At 31.5% G+C, this 16,678-nt stretch overlaps 1 protein-coding gene across 1 annotated transcript; it reads left to right on the top strand.

Moving 5' to 3' along the window:
• Window positions 1-679: 679 nt before the first annotated feature.
• LOC123200925 (bifunctional purple acid phosphatase 26-like) lies at window positions 680-8,209 on the top strand. Its single transcript, XM_044616311.1, has 9 exons — window positions 680-1,078; window positions 1,473-1,673; window positions 1,974-2,085; window positions 2,348-2,574; window positions 3,403-3,541; window positions 5,630-5,850; window positions 6,739-6,860; window positions 7,015-7,176; window positions 7,913-8,209. The coding sequence occupies exons 1-9, from the start codon at window positions 896-898 to the stop codon at window positions 7,971-7,973; spliced, it is 1,428 nt and encodes a 475-aa protein (XP_044472246.1). The 5' UTR covers window positions 680-895; the 3' UTR covers window positions 7,974-8,209.
• The last annotated feature ends 8,469 nt before the right edge of the window (window positions 8,210-16,678 follow it).

The raw sequence follows: 16,678 nt of genomic DNA, 5'->3' as shown, positions 1-16,678 counted from the left end.
CTTATAAGTGAAAGACTCATTCCATCAACTTATATCTATATAGCAGGCAAAAGAGTGCGTAAAATCTTATCTTATCCTTTCTTTTTTTTAACAAATGCATGTCTTGATTCTTTCCCTTTTGAATTGTTTTGTATCAATTCTCTTCACCCAATTTTTGCACAATCCCACCTAGATATTTCTTTATACCCACCAAAACTTCTCTTCCAATTATGTTACATCTTTATACTCCTTGGATGAATTGTATAGAGTTTATTTTTAGTCTCTGTTAGAATCCTTTGCTTCAGCTCCTTATCCTGATGAAGAGGTTCTAATGAAAATGACATTTTTAAGGAAAAGGTTTACATGAAACAACTAAAATGTTTTATTACAAAGGGAAATGATTAATTTGGTTCGTAGAATAAATATATATGATGAAGACAAATCATCATCTCTTCTAACTCACACCAAGCCAGGTCTTGAAGCATTGTTAGTGCTAACGTGCACCTGTCCCGCTCTACTTTAATAATCTTTTTTAAGCAAAGACAAGTTCATTATCAATCATTTTCTTCCCTTCTCTTCAATGCTTTTAAGGCACTTCTTCTGTAAACTTTAAAATTAGCAACCAGTTCCTGTACTTTTATTTTTCTTTGAATTTTGATTCTACAAGCTTCTATAATTGGTAATATCACCTCATATATCTCACTCATTCTGGGTTCATGTTATATTTTTGTTTTTTTTTTCATCTATTTATATTTTTTGCTTTTGGGATTAATATAAAAAGGGTTTGAGCCAAGTTGATTAAACAGCGTGTCTATCGTTAGTGTGGGTTAAAGTCTTCTGTTTTTATTGACAATTTGATTTGTTCTTGGATTCAATTAACCGATTGATCAAACAGAGCAGTCAGGTTGGAGGTCAAATGAGGCATTCCTACTCCTGGTTGTTTGAAGATATATTGATATCACTAGTGCTGTTGGGGAATTTGAAATGTGGGAGTGCAGGGATTACAAGTACTTTTATTCGATCAGAGTGGCCCTCCATTGATATCCCTCTTGATAATGAAGCATTTGCTGTTCCCAAGGGACATAATGCTCCGCAACAAGTGAGTTTTTTTCTTTTTCAATTGGTGTGCTATTTGAATGGCATGGACTTGTGCAGTCTTTAAATTCATTTCAGCATTTTCTGACGAACATTTGAAGAGATCTTTCTAAAATTATGTTATTCAAGAGGAATATAAGTGAATGGGATCCAAATAATTCTCGTTTTTAGGAGTCATTTCCGTATAATGATTAGTTGTGAAGTAGTTTTAAGTCCTTCAAGGTCATTTTTATTTGTGTTTAGAGAGAGAACTGTGTTTGTACAAAACAATTGTTAAGTGACCAGATGATGATGCGTTGTGTCGCTAGCATAGAAGTTTGTTGTGTTTTTCTTTATTTTAAATCTCTTGCCTAAATTTACCCACTAACGGGTAGTTTCCTTCTTTGCTTCATCTGTAGGTGCATATAACTCAAGGGGATTATGATGGGAAGGCTGTGATTGTTTCATGGGTGACAGCTGATGAACCAGGGCCCAGCAAAGTGCAATATGGCACATCAGAGAACAAATACGATTTTTCTGCAGAGGGGACAATGACAAACTACACCTTTTATAAATACAAGTCTGGTTACATCCATCATTGTCTGATCGATGGTCTTGAGGTAATTTCATCTTGGAAAGTGGGATTTATATAATGGTTTAAATTTCCTCTAACATGGAAATGGAGTACTTACTCGAAGTTGTAATTGGAGGTCATGAACTTTCACATATGCATCTAGCAAACATATTTGTAGGTTTATATAATTTTTAGAGCTTCTTGGAAATGTTAATTAGGTGAAAAACATTATCTGTTATCTGCTATGGGTTATTCTTTCTGCATAAAATTTATTGTTTGCATGGAATGCCAATTTCAGTCTTCTGCTTAGTGAATTTTCATTCCTTAAACTGTGTCTGGGTTTCAGTATGATACCAAGTACTATTACAAGATTGTGAGTGGTGATGCTTCTCGGGCATTTTGGTTTCAAACACCTACAAAGATTGATCCAGATGCTTCTTACAAATTTGGAATCATTGGTGAGTTGTATCTTTTTTGTCTAGCAAAATTAGAATGGTTTCCTCAAAGAATCATAACAGTAAGCTGCTCCAACAAATGATTTATGCTCCTTTTTTTATCGGAATGGAATTGAAAATACACATGTGAATCCCTTTTCTCTCTCTTCAGAGTGTGTGCATATGCACACACACATATCCATGCATGTGTGCACATATTTCAAGACTTACAAATATATTTCTTCAATATTTCTTTTTCACAAATTCTGTTTACGATAAATTTCAGGTGACTTGGGGCAGACTTATAATTCTCTCTCCACTTTTAAGCATTACTTGCAGAGTGAAGGACAAACTGTGTTGTTTGCTGGCGATCTTTCTTATGCTGATAGATATCAGTATAATGATGTTGGCATACGTTGGGATTCCTGGGGTCGGTTCATTGAGCAAAGTGCTGCATATCAGCCTTGGATTTGGTCTGCTGGAAACCATGAAATAGAGTACATGCCTGAAATGGTAAAGAGTTAGATTTATGTCATTGCAGTTCTGGAATTCATTATTGCTAAACAGTAGATTTTGAATCTTTGAGCAATGGTGCATGTTGACTTGCTTTGATGCTGAAATATATTATTTGCATGTACACTAATGATCGTTTAGAGGCAACAGTGTACTAAATTATTTCATTTTATTGCTCCTTATTCTCTTTCTTCTGATTCTACCAGTTTGCATTGTTGCATTATTTTACCCTTAACCTTTTTGTTGTGGTACATATTTGGTTGGCCTGTTCCTACATATAAAACAATATGTAAGAGTCAACTAGTGACATATCTGCCAAGAATATCTTTAGATCACAAAGCAAACTGGTGTCCTCCATGTGTTAGGTTGAAAGCCATTATAACATTTATTGAACTGTCAAGTTTACTTTTCCATTGCTATAAGCAGGCCCTTGCTAGAATATGTTGAATTTGGGAAGTACATGATTGAATTTGAGTTGAAATGTTTGATTGAATAGTCATAGCCTCTTTGATGTGCCTATTTGTTTTTTACTTAATTTACAATATCCTTGATTGCATTAGTTACATTGCTTATATTACGATGAGCCATGTAGGTTTTTTCATACAACTAAGTGTACATATAAAGTTATGATGATGTTATTTATAGTGTATCAATTTCTTTAGTCAAACAGCTCAGGTTAATTATAAAGTTCCAGCATAGCTCTGACATTTTCCTAATGCATCAATTTTTTTTTTTATATAAACAAGCACATTCTGATAATATCATAAGATTCTTTAATGTACAACTACTTCTTTAGTTCTCCACTGGTTGAAATATACATGTATGTAGGGGGAAACAATTCCATTCAAATCCTATCTTCATCGGTATCCTACCCCTTACTTGGCCTCCAAAAGTAGTAATCCTCTTTGGTATGCAATCAGACGTGCGTCTTCCCATATAATTGTGCTATCCAGCTACTCTCCATTTGGTAATTTCCTTTTTCTTTTCACTTGTTCATTCCCTGGGTTAATAACTGTATCTTTTATTTGATGTATCTACTGGTGAATTCTGTATCTCAGTTAAGAGCTATCATTATGGTAAACTCAGAGAAGGTTAAAATTGAGATCTTTTAACGGTTTTATTTGACTAGTTCTTATGTAATGGATTTTTGTTTGGGTGACAAATGGATGAGAGACTTTCCCACATGTGAATCAGTCCCTCATCTTTGCAGAGGTAGGACAAATAGCTTAGAATAATCTAGAGGAATAGGTGGAAAAAAATCAGATAAAAATAGATGGGGGAAAATATTAGGGCAATAACAGAGAATAGAGAGAACTACACTCAATTTTCAAATTATCATCATGTCTAACCTGAGAATAACAACCTTATAGTGACCAATACTAAATAAACAACAAATCATGAAAATTTTCTAATGATAGGTAACTTAAAACTTAAGAATAAAACTAAAGTAATTTGAATGAGATATATAAATTTCCTTCTTAAAGTACTTCCGAAAACTATTAAATCCTAAATCTTCATTGTACAGATCTTATCTTATATGAAATGCTGCAATATTTTCTACTATATCAGCTTGTTCTCTTAACAAAGGGCCCCTCCAGTACTCAGAAGAAAAAAAAAAAAAAAAACAAACACCCTCAAATTTGAAAGGAATTTGAAAGAGATTTTAACATTCCATAGCTTATAGGGGTGGTAGAAAATATGAAAAAATTGATGTCATGTTGTAGAAGCTTGAGCTCTCTGGCAGTTATTATTGTAGATTATCTTATGGTTGATAGATGACCACCCCACAGGTAATTTAAACCTTTCAATATGATTTGTTCAGCTTAATGTTCTCTTCTTTTTAACTCAACACAAAGTTGTTATTATCATTATTTTCTTTATAAAAAAATTAAAGAAATAGAGAAGGAAAACAAATATAAGTTTGGTCACTAACCTAGACTGGTAATCCGGTGAATGATGATTGTACGGGTTCATGGCAAATTTGATGCACTTAGGTTAAAATGGTACACCATGGTGTATTTCAGTCCAGTGCAGCAGGTTTTCTTTATAATTTACTGGGGAGTTATTGAAATGGGAAATTGTAATGACTTCTTAAATTAATGCCTGGCCTCGGTTTGATGTAGCAAAGCACTTGAGCCTTTTTATTTGTCTTAAAATCATCTGCCGCTGGTTATGAAGCACTGACTAACATTGAATTTTCCTAAAACTATTGAGGATTACTATGGTTTCGCACAGGATGTATATTATCATTAGAGTGGAAAAACTGGGAGTATGATGAAAAGTGATGTGGTAACAATTGATATATTATGTTGGATGTGGTACTGATAATATGATGTGAAGAGGTGGTGGTTGATTTTGCTGAGGTAGTTTCCCTTGAGTTAGTATGCTGCATGATTTAAAAAGGCTCTTACAAAAGGAAATGTTTTAGGAATAAAACTATGCGTACAAATAAATTTTATTAACTTATCTATATAAATTGAGATGACAACATGTGACTGGATGATGTGATTATTTACTTTTTCTCTCACTTCAAAATGATTTAAGCACATGCTGCTATATCAGGGTGTATGGATAAGTTAATAAAATTTATTTTTACATGTAATAGTACTCATCTTTTAAGGGGTTACTTAAGTCAATTAGTGCATTAGTAGTTAGGTTTGATATTAGCTGTGGTCCAGGATGCTGAAACAAACATATACTGTCCATGGATGCATTTTGCTAGCTCTTGACACTTGGGATACTTGAGCTAGAAAAGTGAAATGGAAAATAATTGACTTTGTAAAGCTGGAAAATGACTCCATATTATGTCGACCTAACTGCAATAGGTGACATTCTGAGTGGTGTTTGTTTTTAGTAGGAAAGTCTACAAACCCAAATAATTAAAAAGGCAACTTGGGGTTAATGACACTTTTGATTTGTGTTTTTTCCCTCAATATTAATCCATGCATACTTTTTATTATTTCATCAGTGGTATTTTTGTATTTTTCCTATAGCAGGGAAGAATTACTTTTATTGCGTTTGTATATCTTGTTTGATTTATTATGAAATTTTACAGTAAAGTACACTCCGCAATGGAGGTGGCTCAAAAATGAACTTAAAAGGGTTGATAGGGAAAAGACACCTTGGCTAATTGTTCTCATGCATGTCCCAATCTACAACAGTAATGAAGCACACTTCATGGAAGGTGAAAGTATGCGAGCAGTCTTTGAGAGTTGGTTCACACGATATAGAGTTGATGTAATCTTTGCAGGCCATGTTCATGCTTATGAAAGATCGGTATAGTTCTTAACTTATAAAACTGACCATTTTTTTGCATACACAAATAAATGGATTAGCAGTTTGAAGGGTGAGGAAGTTTTTTGGAATCCCCCAACTTAAGTGCATATTATTTGTCTGTGTTTGTTAGTTACAATGTCATTGTGCTGATGTAATTTACTTTGAGTTGAGTACTGACATATAATGGCTTCAGACTACAAGCAAAATTATATTAAAACTTCAATTTGGCATTAATAAAAATTCCAAGAGAAACACCTCTAAACTGTAAATTCTAATTGTCCTCTGTTAACCATATACACACACACACACATTAATATTCTTGTTTCAGTAAATCACCCAACTATATACAGAAAATCCCTTGCATCAGTTTTCTTCTGTTAATGACATTCTGGACTTGATTGATCTTTAAATAAAAGACTAAATTCCCAAACCATTAGATCAAAATGAAGAATTTATTTAAATTAGAAGGTTGATGAAATAAAAAATAAATAAATAAAATGAGCTGATAAATAATAGCCAGTTTGCAGTTGATAAAGATTTAAAACCCTCTTTTTCTAAATCCAAATAACAGCCACAATTCTCATAGAGATTCAAATTTATACAACATGGGCTGTACAAAATTTCACAGGTGAAAGATGCAGTTCTCTTTTGATAGGAACTTTTGCTTGGATGGAATTGAGTGCTCACTAAGTATTGATTAGAGATGGGAATAAATTTTTATTGTCATCAACTAAACAAAATGGTAAATGACACCATTTTGCTGATGATAATTTAGTTTACCATTTTGGCTTATACTTCAGATGTAGACATACTGCATTACATATTGGTGCATTCTAAAGCAGTTATCTGCTTCTAGATTGGATGTTCTAAAACAGTTTAAAATTTCAGTACCGAATTTCAAATGTTCACTACAACATATCTAGTGGTGAGCGTTATCCTGTAGCAGACAAATCCGCCCCTGTATACATCACTGTTGGGGATGGAGGAAATCAAGAAGGTCTAGCTGGAAGGTAAGTTGAATTGCGTGACTGATAAATTTGCCCTGCTTTCAAGTAAGTGTATTTTCTAATAGTTCTCTGTTAGAGAAACAAATTTCTTGTTTATTTCTCTCTGTAATTCATCATTTGGTGGTCAATCTGTAAAAATAGTCCTTTGGTTCTCTAGGTTTAGAGACCCACAACCTGATTATTCTGCATTCCGTGAAGCCAGCTATGGGCATTCTACACTAGAGATTCTAAACAGGACACATGCATTCTACCACTGGAACCGCAATGATGATGGAAAAAAAGTCTCAACTGATTCTTTTGTATTGCACAATCAGTACTGGTGAGTAAAACTAAATTATTGTTTCTTCTGTTGGCTAATTGATGAGAACTTAAAAGTTCTGCGTACCTGAAATGTCTACGTCGTTGAACCACATTGATCCAAATCTATCTGTTCATTATATGTTTGACTGGGGCCTCTGACTTCATCTTTTTCCAGCAAACAAGGAGTTTTCTTGTGGAGAGAACATGAAATTAAAAGAATTTGTAGTAGTAAAATATTCGGACTGCCTTTCTTCAATACCTGTCCATTTTGATCATTTAAAATAGCTATTTGAAGATGGTTTGCTCTTGTGGTAACATTGCATGTAAAAGCCTTTGACTAGATCATATACATTTACATGAAATCTGGTTCCTTGTGCAAAGGTCTGTTAATCCTAGAGGTGTTAGTAATACATTGTGGAATGTATACTGTTTTATATCTGTTTTTGTAATTGTTAAGCTACCCTTTAGGAGCCCCGGGAAAACTTTTAATTATTTACTAAAATTTTCCTTTTTTGTCAGAGCTTTTAGCTTCTTACTTGACTAACTGGTCTTGAAATCGGTCAACTCTAGCTGTGCACTTTTTATATTAACATTGTGTTCTCACTATGAAGTTCAAAAGGGAGAAAAACCAGTTGCCTCTGAATTAGTATATGCTTAGCAAAATACAGACGCAACAACGTAATTGTTGAGATGCAAATATCGTGTTTTTTCTTATGAGACCAGTCTTACACCAAGATTGAATTATATTCATTCAGGGCAAGAAATCCTAGAAGGAGAAAACTGAGAAAGCATTATATAAGGAGTGTTGTCGGCTGAATGTCTACTTACTGATGAGATGTCGAGCACCTCCAATATTTTAAGTTGGTGAAACCCATCAAAAGGGTTGTAGCTGAAAAGGATGGTTGAGCCATCACATGTCTGAAATCTTGAATGGTGTTCTGGCCTTTGTTGTGTAATAGTATGTGTCATTATTGTCCATAAATTGGTTGAATGTACGAATTGTATTTGACCCATTTGGGGAAATTAATACATCTATGTTATTATTATACTAATTTTGTATTTTGCAGCTTCTTCAATAACATTGTAGGGCAAATAATATGTGTTATCCAGTTATTTTACTGATAGAGCCATCATCTGTATTTCACCTCTAAACCTTTTTTTTAGCATGGTTAGGGACGACAGCCAAATCCTTTGTGTTGCTGGAGAAGATCAAAATCTCATTCGCATTAAAGTCTAAGATCAAACTTACAGAATACTTTCTGCAATTACAAAACAACTTAACCCATATGAGTGGCCAGTTTGCGGTATCAAAACCCTGTTTATAATACATTAGGCTGGACATTTTTTTCAACATCAGTATATTTTCCTTTCGCTTTCAATGTACAATATTGCCGAATGTCAGCTAAAGAAAGTATCTGCAGTGTATGTGATTGCATATCATTTAGGTGAGAAATTTTGTGTTAACTGCAGTTGGCTAAACAACCTCTGTAGGCTAGGGAATGGTATCACACAAGTACTCAGGAATCTCAATAATTGTTGTAATCGGAGTGAGCTTAGGTGCATGTATGGAACAATGGTTCTTATATTAATCTGTAAGGGCCACAGTTTCTGAAATCAACAAAAAATGTGCAATTCGAAGACATGTTCTGCCTTCCGATATACGTAGACACTTGAATTCAAATTTATATTCAGGGTAAAAATCACAAATAACATCTACAAGGAACAATGTAGCCCAAAGATAGAACTTCCACACACCTCAGTAGAATCTGAAAGTTCGTGTCACCACCAATAACTTCAAGCTTGAAATCCAACTTCTTCTCCAAGCCCAAAAATTGAATGTCAGATAAAACATATGCACAAAAACAATGAGCACTATATATACAAGTCTTTTATATTCTAGGAGTTAACAAAATTTATAGAACAATAGAACTTTCATAAAGAAAACAGGTTCGAGGTTTTGCTCTGTTTGTAAAATCCTAGTTTATCTGATGTAATGATTATGAGTTTGATTATTGTGTATTAGAGCTCTCTGGTTACCCAAAAAAAAATATATGTACAAATAATGTGCATAATTTTGTATATTTACTTATTATCATATCACTAAATAATTTTCAATGAGAGATAAAATAATAAATAATATATATATATATATATTTTGCACTCCCACACCAATTGTTAGTTTTGATTGTTAGGCAATGGTCAATTTATAGTCAAACTAAAATAAAATATATATTTAAAAGTTTTGATCGTTATGGGCAAAATTGTAATGTTTCAATTTTTATTTATATGACCATTGATCTCAAAGCCCCTGGTCTTGGGCGCTCAACTCAACTTTGTTATCATTGAGGACTTTTTTTTTTTTCTTTTGTGACATGTTTTTATGGTTTTTCAACGAATTCATCATAAGCTTGAATTACACTTTTTTTATTTAAGTTGATCACGAGCCAGCCATTATTTAAATTTGGCTCAATTAAAATTCACCTCTATCTATCGACTTAGGACCAAACGTCCCCTCTCTAGATCTAGGACCAGGTCCGTAGTGCCTAGGCCTGCCGCCCCCCTTGGGCCCAGTCTGAGCTTAAGCCCAAGAAATAAGGCCTGAGCATTTTGCCCATATCTAACTTTCTACTTGGGAAAACTATGTAGCAAAACATAATAAAAAGGTTAATGGCAGTAATACCCCCAAAAATAGTTGTGGTAATAGCAAAAAATTTCCTACTTGTTACATTTTAGAAGATGAGTAATTAAATGAATATTTTTTAAGCCGTCGTATTATAAATTCTGACGATGTACTCACGGCAAAAAATTTTAAATTATTTTTGAAATACCAGGCAGAATATTGTTAGGGTTCTGATTTAAAAAAAAAAACCATAAAAGAAATTGTAAAATCCAATTCCAAGTGCCAATTTTTACCACACAATTAGAAAGAGAAATACCAATTTGCTTCCCATTTTGTGGTAGAAGTAATTTTGTAGATTGTTTGAAAAAAACAAGGTATGTGGTAACATAAAGCAGACAATTGCAGAAGCTTGATTGGTGATTTAGGAAGATGACTTGGTTGTAATTTTGTGTAAAAAGAGGGTCCACAGATGTTTTGGCTGATTGTGGAGGAAGGAGAAGAAGAAAGTCCCCTAAAAACAAAACACCGGTGCCTTGTCCAATTCATGATATGACATGGTGGCTCTTTAATACGGCCAGTAGAGTTGCTCCCACCCATCACACGGTAAAATCCAAATATCATCTAATTTTTTCTAAATTCAAATATCCATCAATAAATTAGTTTTATTAAAAATTTTAATTAAAATTAAAGATAAAACTATTATTTATTAAAAAAAATTTAAAAATTATCATATTTTATTTTTTAAGTTTAAAAATCTTATAATTTCCGCCTTCACCTAAAATTTGAGAAGTGATAATTTTTTCCTAAAGTTTTTTCTTCTTCTCTTTGGCAATGACTCATCATCTCTAGCCATCAGCCGTCCTCCCTTCCGCCTTATCGCTTCCTCTCGGTCTTTCTCCCTTCCCTCTTTGATCGTCTTTGGTTGAGACAAAGACGAAATTGTCTCATCTCAAATGACGATTGTTCGTCTTCATCTTCGTCTTGGTCAAATACGACCAAAGAGAGAAAGAAGAGAGACTGGGTGGAAGAGATAAGGTAGAACAGAGGATAACCAGCGACTGGAGATAACGATTCATTATTACAGAAAAGGGGAAAAATCCTAAGAGAAAAGTTGTTACTTTTCAAACTTTGGGTGGAGAAAAAATTGTGAGGTTTTTAAATATGAAGAGAAAAATATGATAAAAATTTAATTTTTTAAAATTTTTAAGTAAATAATGATTTTTCCTTTAATCAAAATTTTTGACAAAAAATTATTTATAAATAAATATTTAGGGTTTTAAAAATAAAAAAGCAAGACTTTGGGATTCTGTTTTATATTGGATGGGAACAAGCCTTTTGGCCTATTAATAAATTGAATTCTGAATGATGTTATTGATCTCTGTGCACCTATGATTTTAGCAAGTAACAACAATTGGGTGCATTGTTTTCATGAGTAAAAGATTCTGTGCCCACTTGATATATGCAATGCCGAAAGTTGATTGAACTGTCAATAATTTGAGAAATGCACTCTACGGAAGCTATCCGATGAATGTTTTTTTGGTGATCTGATGGGGCAACTTGGGTCCATAGGCAACACATGAAGCACCCTTTGTTTTATTAATAGGCGAAAAGACTTAATTCCACCCAAGATTTAGTCTATGATCAAACTCCCACCCACAAAATTTTAAAAACTTGAATATCAACTTGTTATCTAACTTTTGTTAAAATTTTCAGTTAGAATTAAAGAAAAAATATCATTTAATTAGTAATATTAGAAAATATAAAAGTTTATATTATTTTTTCTTTTGGTTAAGAAAACTAACAATTTTCATTGTGATTAAGTTTTGAAATATTATATTTCCTCTATAAGGTTTCAAATTTCTCCGATGATTTTCCAACGAACAACGACTGCTTAAGGCAATGTCTTGGCTTCTTTGGCGTTTTCTCTCCTGTTGATGCTCTCTCCTGATGGATGACGATAAAGGATTCGTCGTCTAGACAAAGCTTCCAGACGAAACGTCCAAATGAAGCATCCAAACGAAGGTTCTCCATATCTGACAACATTTTTCATCTAATCAACTCTAGACAAAGCTTCCGTCATGCAATTTGTCTTGCCCCAAAGCTAAATCGACAAAAAACCAAGTTGATTCTCGTCATCCAGAGTTGATTCGATGAAGACAAAGACGAATCTCTTTGTCTTTGATTCATCGCCTTCATTCATTGGTCTCCACAAATTGCTCATCTTTGTTCATCAATCTTTGGCCTTCTTCATTGATGGAAGAAAAAGAAGAGGTAATTGTCCATGCCGAAGACGGTGGTTGAAGAAGGAAAAGAGAAAACCCTACGAATGGGGGAGAAGATGTCGTTTTTCAAACCTTAAAAAAATTAAGATTGAGATAAAATTATTATTTTTCAAAATTTGAAAGAAAAATAAAATCATATTATATATTTTTTAATATCAATAACATAATAATAATTTTATCTTTACCATTAATAGAGAATATTGGAATAACATAAAACCTTGAGTGGGAATAAATCTTTTGGCCTTGTTAGTACAAATTGGCTCCAATTAGTCGTTGTATAGATTCCAATATAATTTAGGGCAAACGTCGCTTCCCTTTTCAAGGTACTGACCCAGTTACAGGAAGATGTCATCCATAGATAAAAAGACAAATTCTGACAATTTGATGAGAGATTATAGTGATTTTTAAAATGGGTTTATTTCATTTATTTTTATAAAATAATTTAACATACATATATAGCACATCTATTATGTTTTTTTTTTAAATATTAAATGATTTATCAGTTGATTTTTAATGGAAAAAACTCATAGAAAAATAATGAATTCAATATAACACAATAATTAAAATGTTTTATAAACTCAGAAAAATAGTGGATTCAAAAGAATTGATGTCAGAAGCTCTACACAACAAAGAAAGATTTATGAGGAATCACATAAAAAACAATAAATTTCCACGTCAAATTAATCAGATGGCAGAGACATGACGACAGTGGATTTTGTCAGGCCAATTTCAGCTGATTTTGGTGCACTTCATCAGGCTTGGGTGGGTCTAAGGCTTAAACAATGATGGGTCTTTGTGTCAAGTCAACCCACCGAATTGGGAAGACCCACAACACAGCCTTATAAATAAGGTTATGACGTGTCCGTCCATTTTTGTATTAATAAAAAAATAATTATTTAAATTTATTAATATAAATTATTTTTCAAATTAATACAACCAAATATTGTAAATTATAAGTTGATCACCTAAATTATATTTTATCAAAAATATTTTAAAATAATATAAAATTATTTTTATTATTAATTATCATATTTAATTTAAAAATTATTTATTTTATCTATAACACTGTAATGGATTTATTTTCTTTAATTACGTTTTATTAATTTACTTGATATTTGAGTTAAAACAACTATTTTTCATTTACTTAACCATCAAGAAAAATCGAATAATTTGTGTGGATGGTTATCCGACAATGTCTCTCATATTTTCTACTACTGCCACCATTCTGTTAATGTTTATTAACAACTTAGTTTCTATTTTGCTTTTACAATTTTATTAATTATTATTTTTTTGTAACATATTTGACAATAAAAATACTTAATATTTTCTAAACAAAAAATGTATTTCAACAATTGAGACGACTTCACTTTTGTAAAGACTTCACTTTTATAGAATCAATTGATCAAGAATGGGTGCAATGGAAGCACTGTAACAAAAATTGTGTAAAATTTATGTTACAGTATTTATATTACACTAATTCCTGATCAGTTGAGCCTATAAAAGTGAAGTTATTTGAATCGTTTGTATACATTTTCTATTTAGAGTATATTAAGTTTTTCCATTATAAAAATATTTTAAAGAAAAATAGTAATTAATAAAATTAGAAAAATAAAAAAGAAATTATATTATTAATAGACATTAAGAGAATAATAACAATAACAAGTATAACAAAAATTACAAGTGGCATTATCTAAAGCTAATGTACACGAGTTACTTGAAGTATGAAATATAGTTCTTTCAACTCAAGTATAAGGTAAACCAATAAGACATCGTTAAAAAAAAACAAGTTCATCACGACAACATCGATAAAATAAATAATTTTATTTAATTAGATACAACAATTAGTAATAGAAATAATTTTATATTATTTGAAAATATAAATAAAATATGATTTGAAAGATTGACTGACAATTTATGATTTTCGGTTGTATTAATTTATAAGAAAATTTAAATAATTATTTTTAAATTTATTTTTTATTAAAAAACATAGAAAAATTAATACAAAAATTGAATGAATACAATGACGGGAGGGACTGCGATTAAAATTGAATAAAGAAAATGTTAAATTTGAAGGGGACTGAAACAAGAGAATGTAGAGATAGAATGAGATACTAAGAAATTAAGTTGAATGTGTGTGATTAAGAGAGTAGGAGACATTAGGTTTACACAGGAAAAAATAAAAAATAAAAAAAATGAAAACCCAATGGCTACTCGTTTGGCTAATAGCTACTGGCTTGCAAGTTGCAGCTTGCTTAAGAATTTAAATTTTTTTTTTAGTTTTTTTAAAATGACATGAACAGTATTAAACAGCCCCACAAGCCTAAAAGCCAAGATATGCCTTTATGAGCCAGGCTTCTTAACTAGGGTTGGACTTAAACCGAGCCAGCTCGAGCTCGAGCTCGGTTCGACTTGGTTCAAGTCCAAAACGAGCAGGGCTCTGTTCGGCTCGATCGAGCTCGAGTTGGTTAGGTAGATCTTTTTTAAAAATTTTTTATACAAAACGAAGTCGTTTTGATCCATATATATTAAAAACAATGTCGTTTTGATATGAAAAATGAGTCAAGCTGAGCCGAAAATGAGTCAAACTGTAATCGAGCCGAGTTGAGCTCGAGTCGAGTTCGAGCCGAACTTGAGCCGCCCATAAATAAACCGAGCCGAGTCTGAGCTGACTGCGAGCCGAGCTCATCTCGGCTCGAATCCAGCCCTATTTTTAACTGTACCTTAGGATGAGCCACAGGTTGGCTCGACCCATTTGATATGTCTAATCTACAACAATGCTTGCATGTCAAATGACAACTTATGTGTCTCCTAAATTGCAAGCTAGTTTACCATTGATTCATGTGTGAACAACGTTAGATATATCCAATTTTGAATATTTAATTGAAAATCTAAATTATACATTATCAAGTAATTGAATGTTATTTTATCCTTAATTTAAAATCACTCAATCATTTGATTATATATCATCTATATATCTAATTGGGTGCTAAAAGTTAGGCATCAAATGTGTTTTAAAGACATGAAAAGCCCTCGCATGTTCCCATGACGTCCCAACAGATGTTTTGATTAATTATCATGCGAAAAATTACATGATAACATGAGATTAAATGTGATTCAACCACCAATCACATAATTTCAATTAGGGGTATGCACAATTTAGTTTGATGCAGTTTGAAAGCTTTTTAAACAAAATTGAAAAAATGGTTTGAAAATTTTCCAAACCAAACTAACCATTTTAGATTTCAAATTAAATCAACTCAAATTGAAAAAATGAGGCTTGATTTAGTTTAAATTATGATTTAAACATATTAAAATCATCAACTTCTAAATATATATTATTTAATAAATTTAAATAAATTATAGTCTTTTAGAATATAATAACATGTAAAATATATATACAATATTTATACAATATACATATAATAAAAATGACAAAATAAATATGAAAAAAACCAAGTTTTACATTTAATTGCTTATTGATATTTTTGTCAAATATAATTATATATATATATTTCAAAGAAATATAGTTTACAGTTTGATTTAGTTTGAAAATTTCTCCAACCGTAACTCAAATTAAAAATAGTTTTTTAAAAATTTGTCAATCCAAACCAAATCATTTTACAAATCAAATCAAACTAAACTGTATTTTTTAATCAGTTAAATTTGATTTTACGATTTGAATTGAATTATTCACACACCTATAATTTCAACCAAAACTTCAATCAAATTATACTAAACCATATTTAAATTAAAATTAAAACAAATTTTAAACATGTTACAATGACCATATAAGAAATCTAAACTATGATATCATCAAGCAAACATGCAAATTCACCCAAAAGTTGTATATGTAAAACAAATATCTTATGACTCTAATACTAATGAAGGGATTTTGTGATCTCTATTTAACATACATGGCAATAAAATTAAGCGCAAAATAATATTTTTATATCTAAAAAAAAAAAAAATCATCCTTATAGGATCTAAGGGTGTTATACATATAATAAATGAAGTATTTCATATCACACTTATTTTTAAAGGTTTCTTCTTATGGAAACCTGTCCCGAGATGTTTTTGAATCCTTTTACAATTCTCTACAAAATAGTATAATTTCTACTCATCCACATAGAGGTAACCACAAAAACAAGAACATTTGAAAGGTGTTAAAAGGGCTCATACGACTACAAAATAAGTGAATTAGGAATATTGAATTTGTGAGAAAAGTTCTTTCTTTTATTTTAGGGTGGTTAATTCTCAAATGAATAATAGGATAAGTGTTTATTTCATATTGCTCACTCAACTTCCAATAATTACATTGCAGCCAATAAACTTTAGAATTATTGTCGTTTGACTCCTAATGTATTAATCTTATACATTTAGATCTAACAATGAGCAAAATATTTATCATGACATTAATAAAGCTTGAAATCATGATGGTCAACTGTGATTCACTATATATGTAATTAATCCACACTTTGTAATTATGAATATCAACCTTCTATTGTATATGATCTATAAGTTCCTTATTGTGTTGACAGTGAACACATTCATGATTAATTTACTACTAATTATCATTTATTCACAAAACATGAGCGACTTCAAACAAGATATTATAATTA

This window comes from Mangifera indica, chromosome 17, assembly GCF_011075055.1.
Source record: "Mangifera indica cultivar Alphonso chromosome 17, CATAS_Mindica_2.1, whole genome shotgun sequence".
NCBI lineage: Eukaryota > Viridiplantae > Streptophyta > Magnoliopsida > Sapindales > Anacardiaceae > Mangifera > Mangifera indica.
The sequence above is the reverse complement of the archived record's forward strand: the minus strand, read 5'-3'. Positions and strand labels throughout refer to the sequence as shown.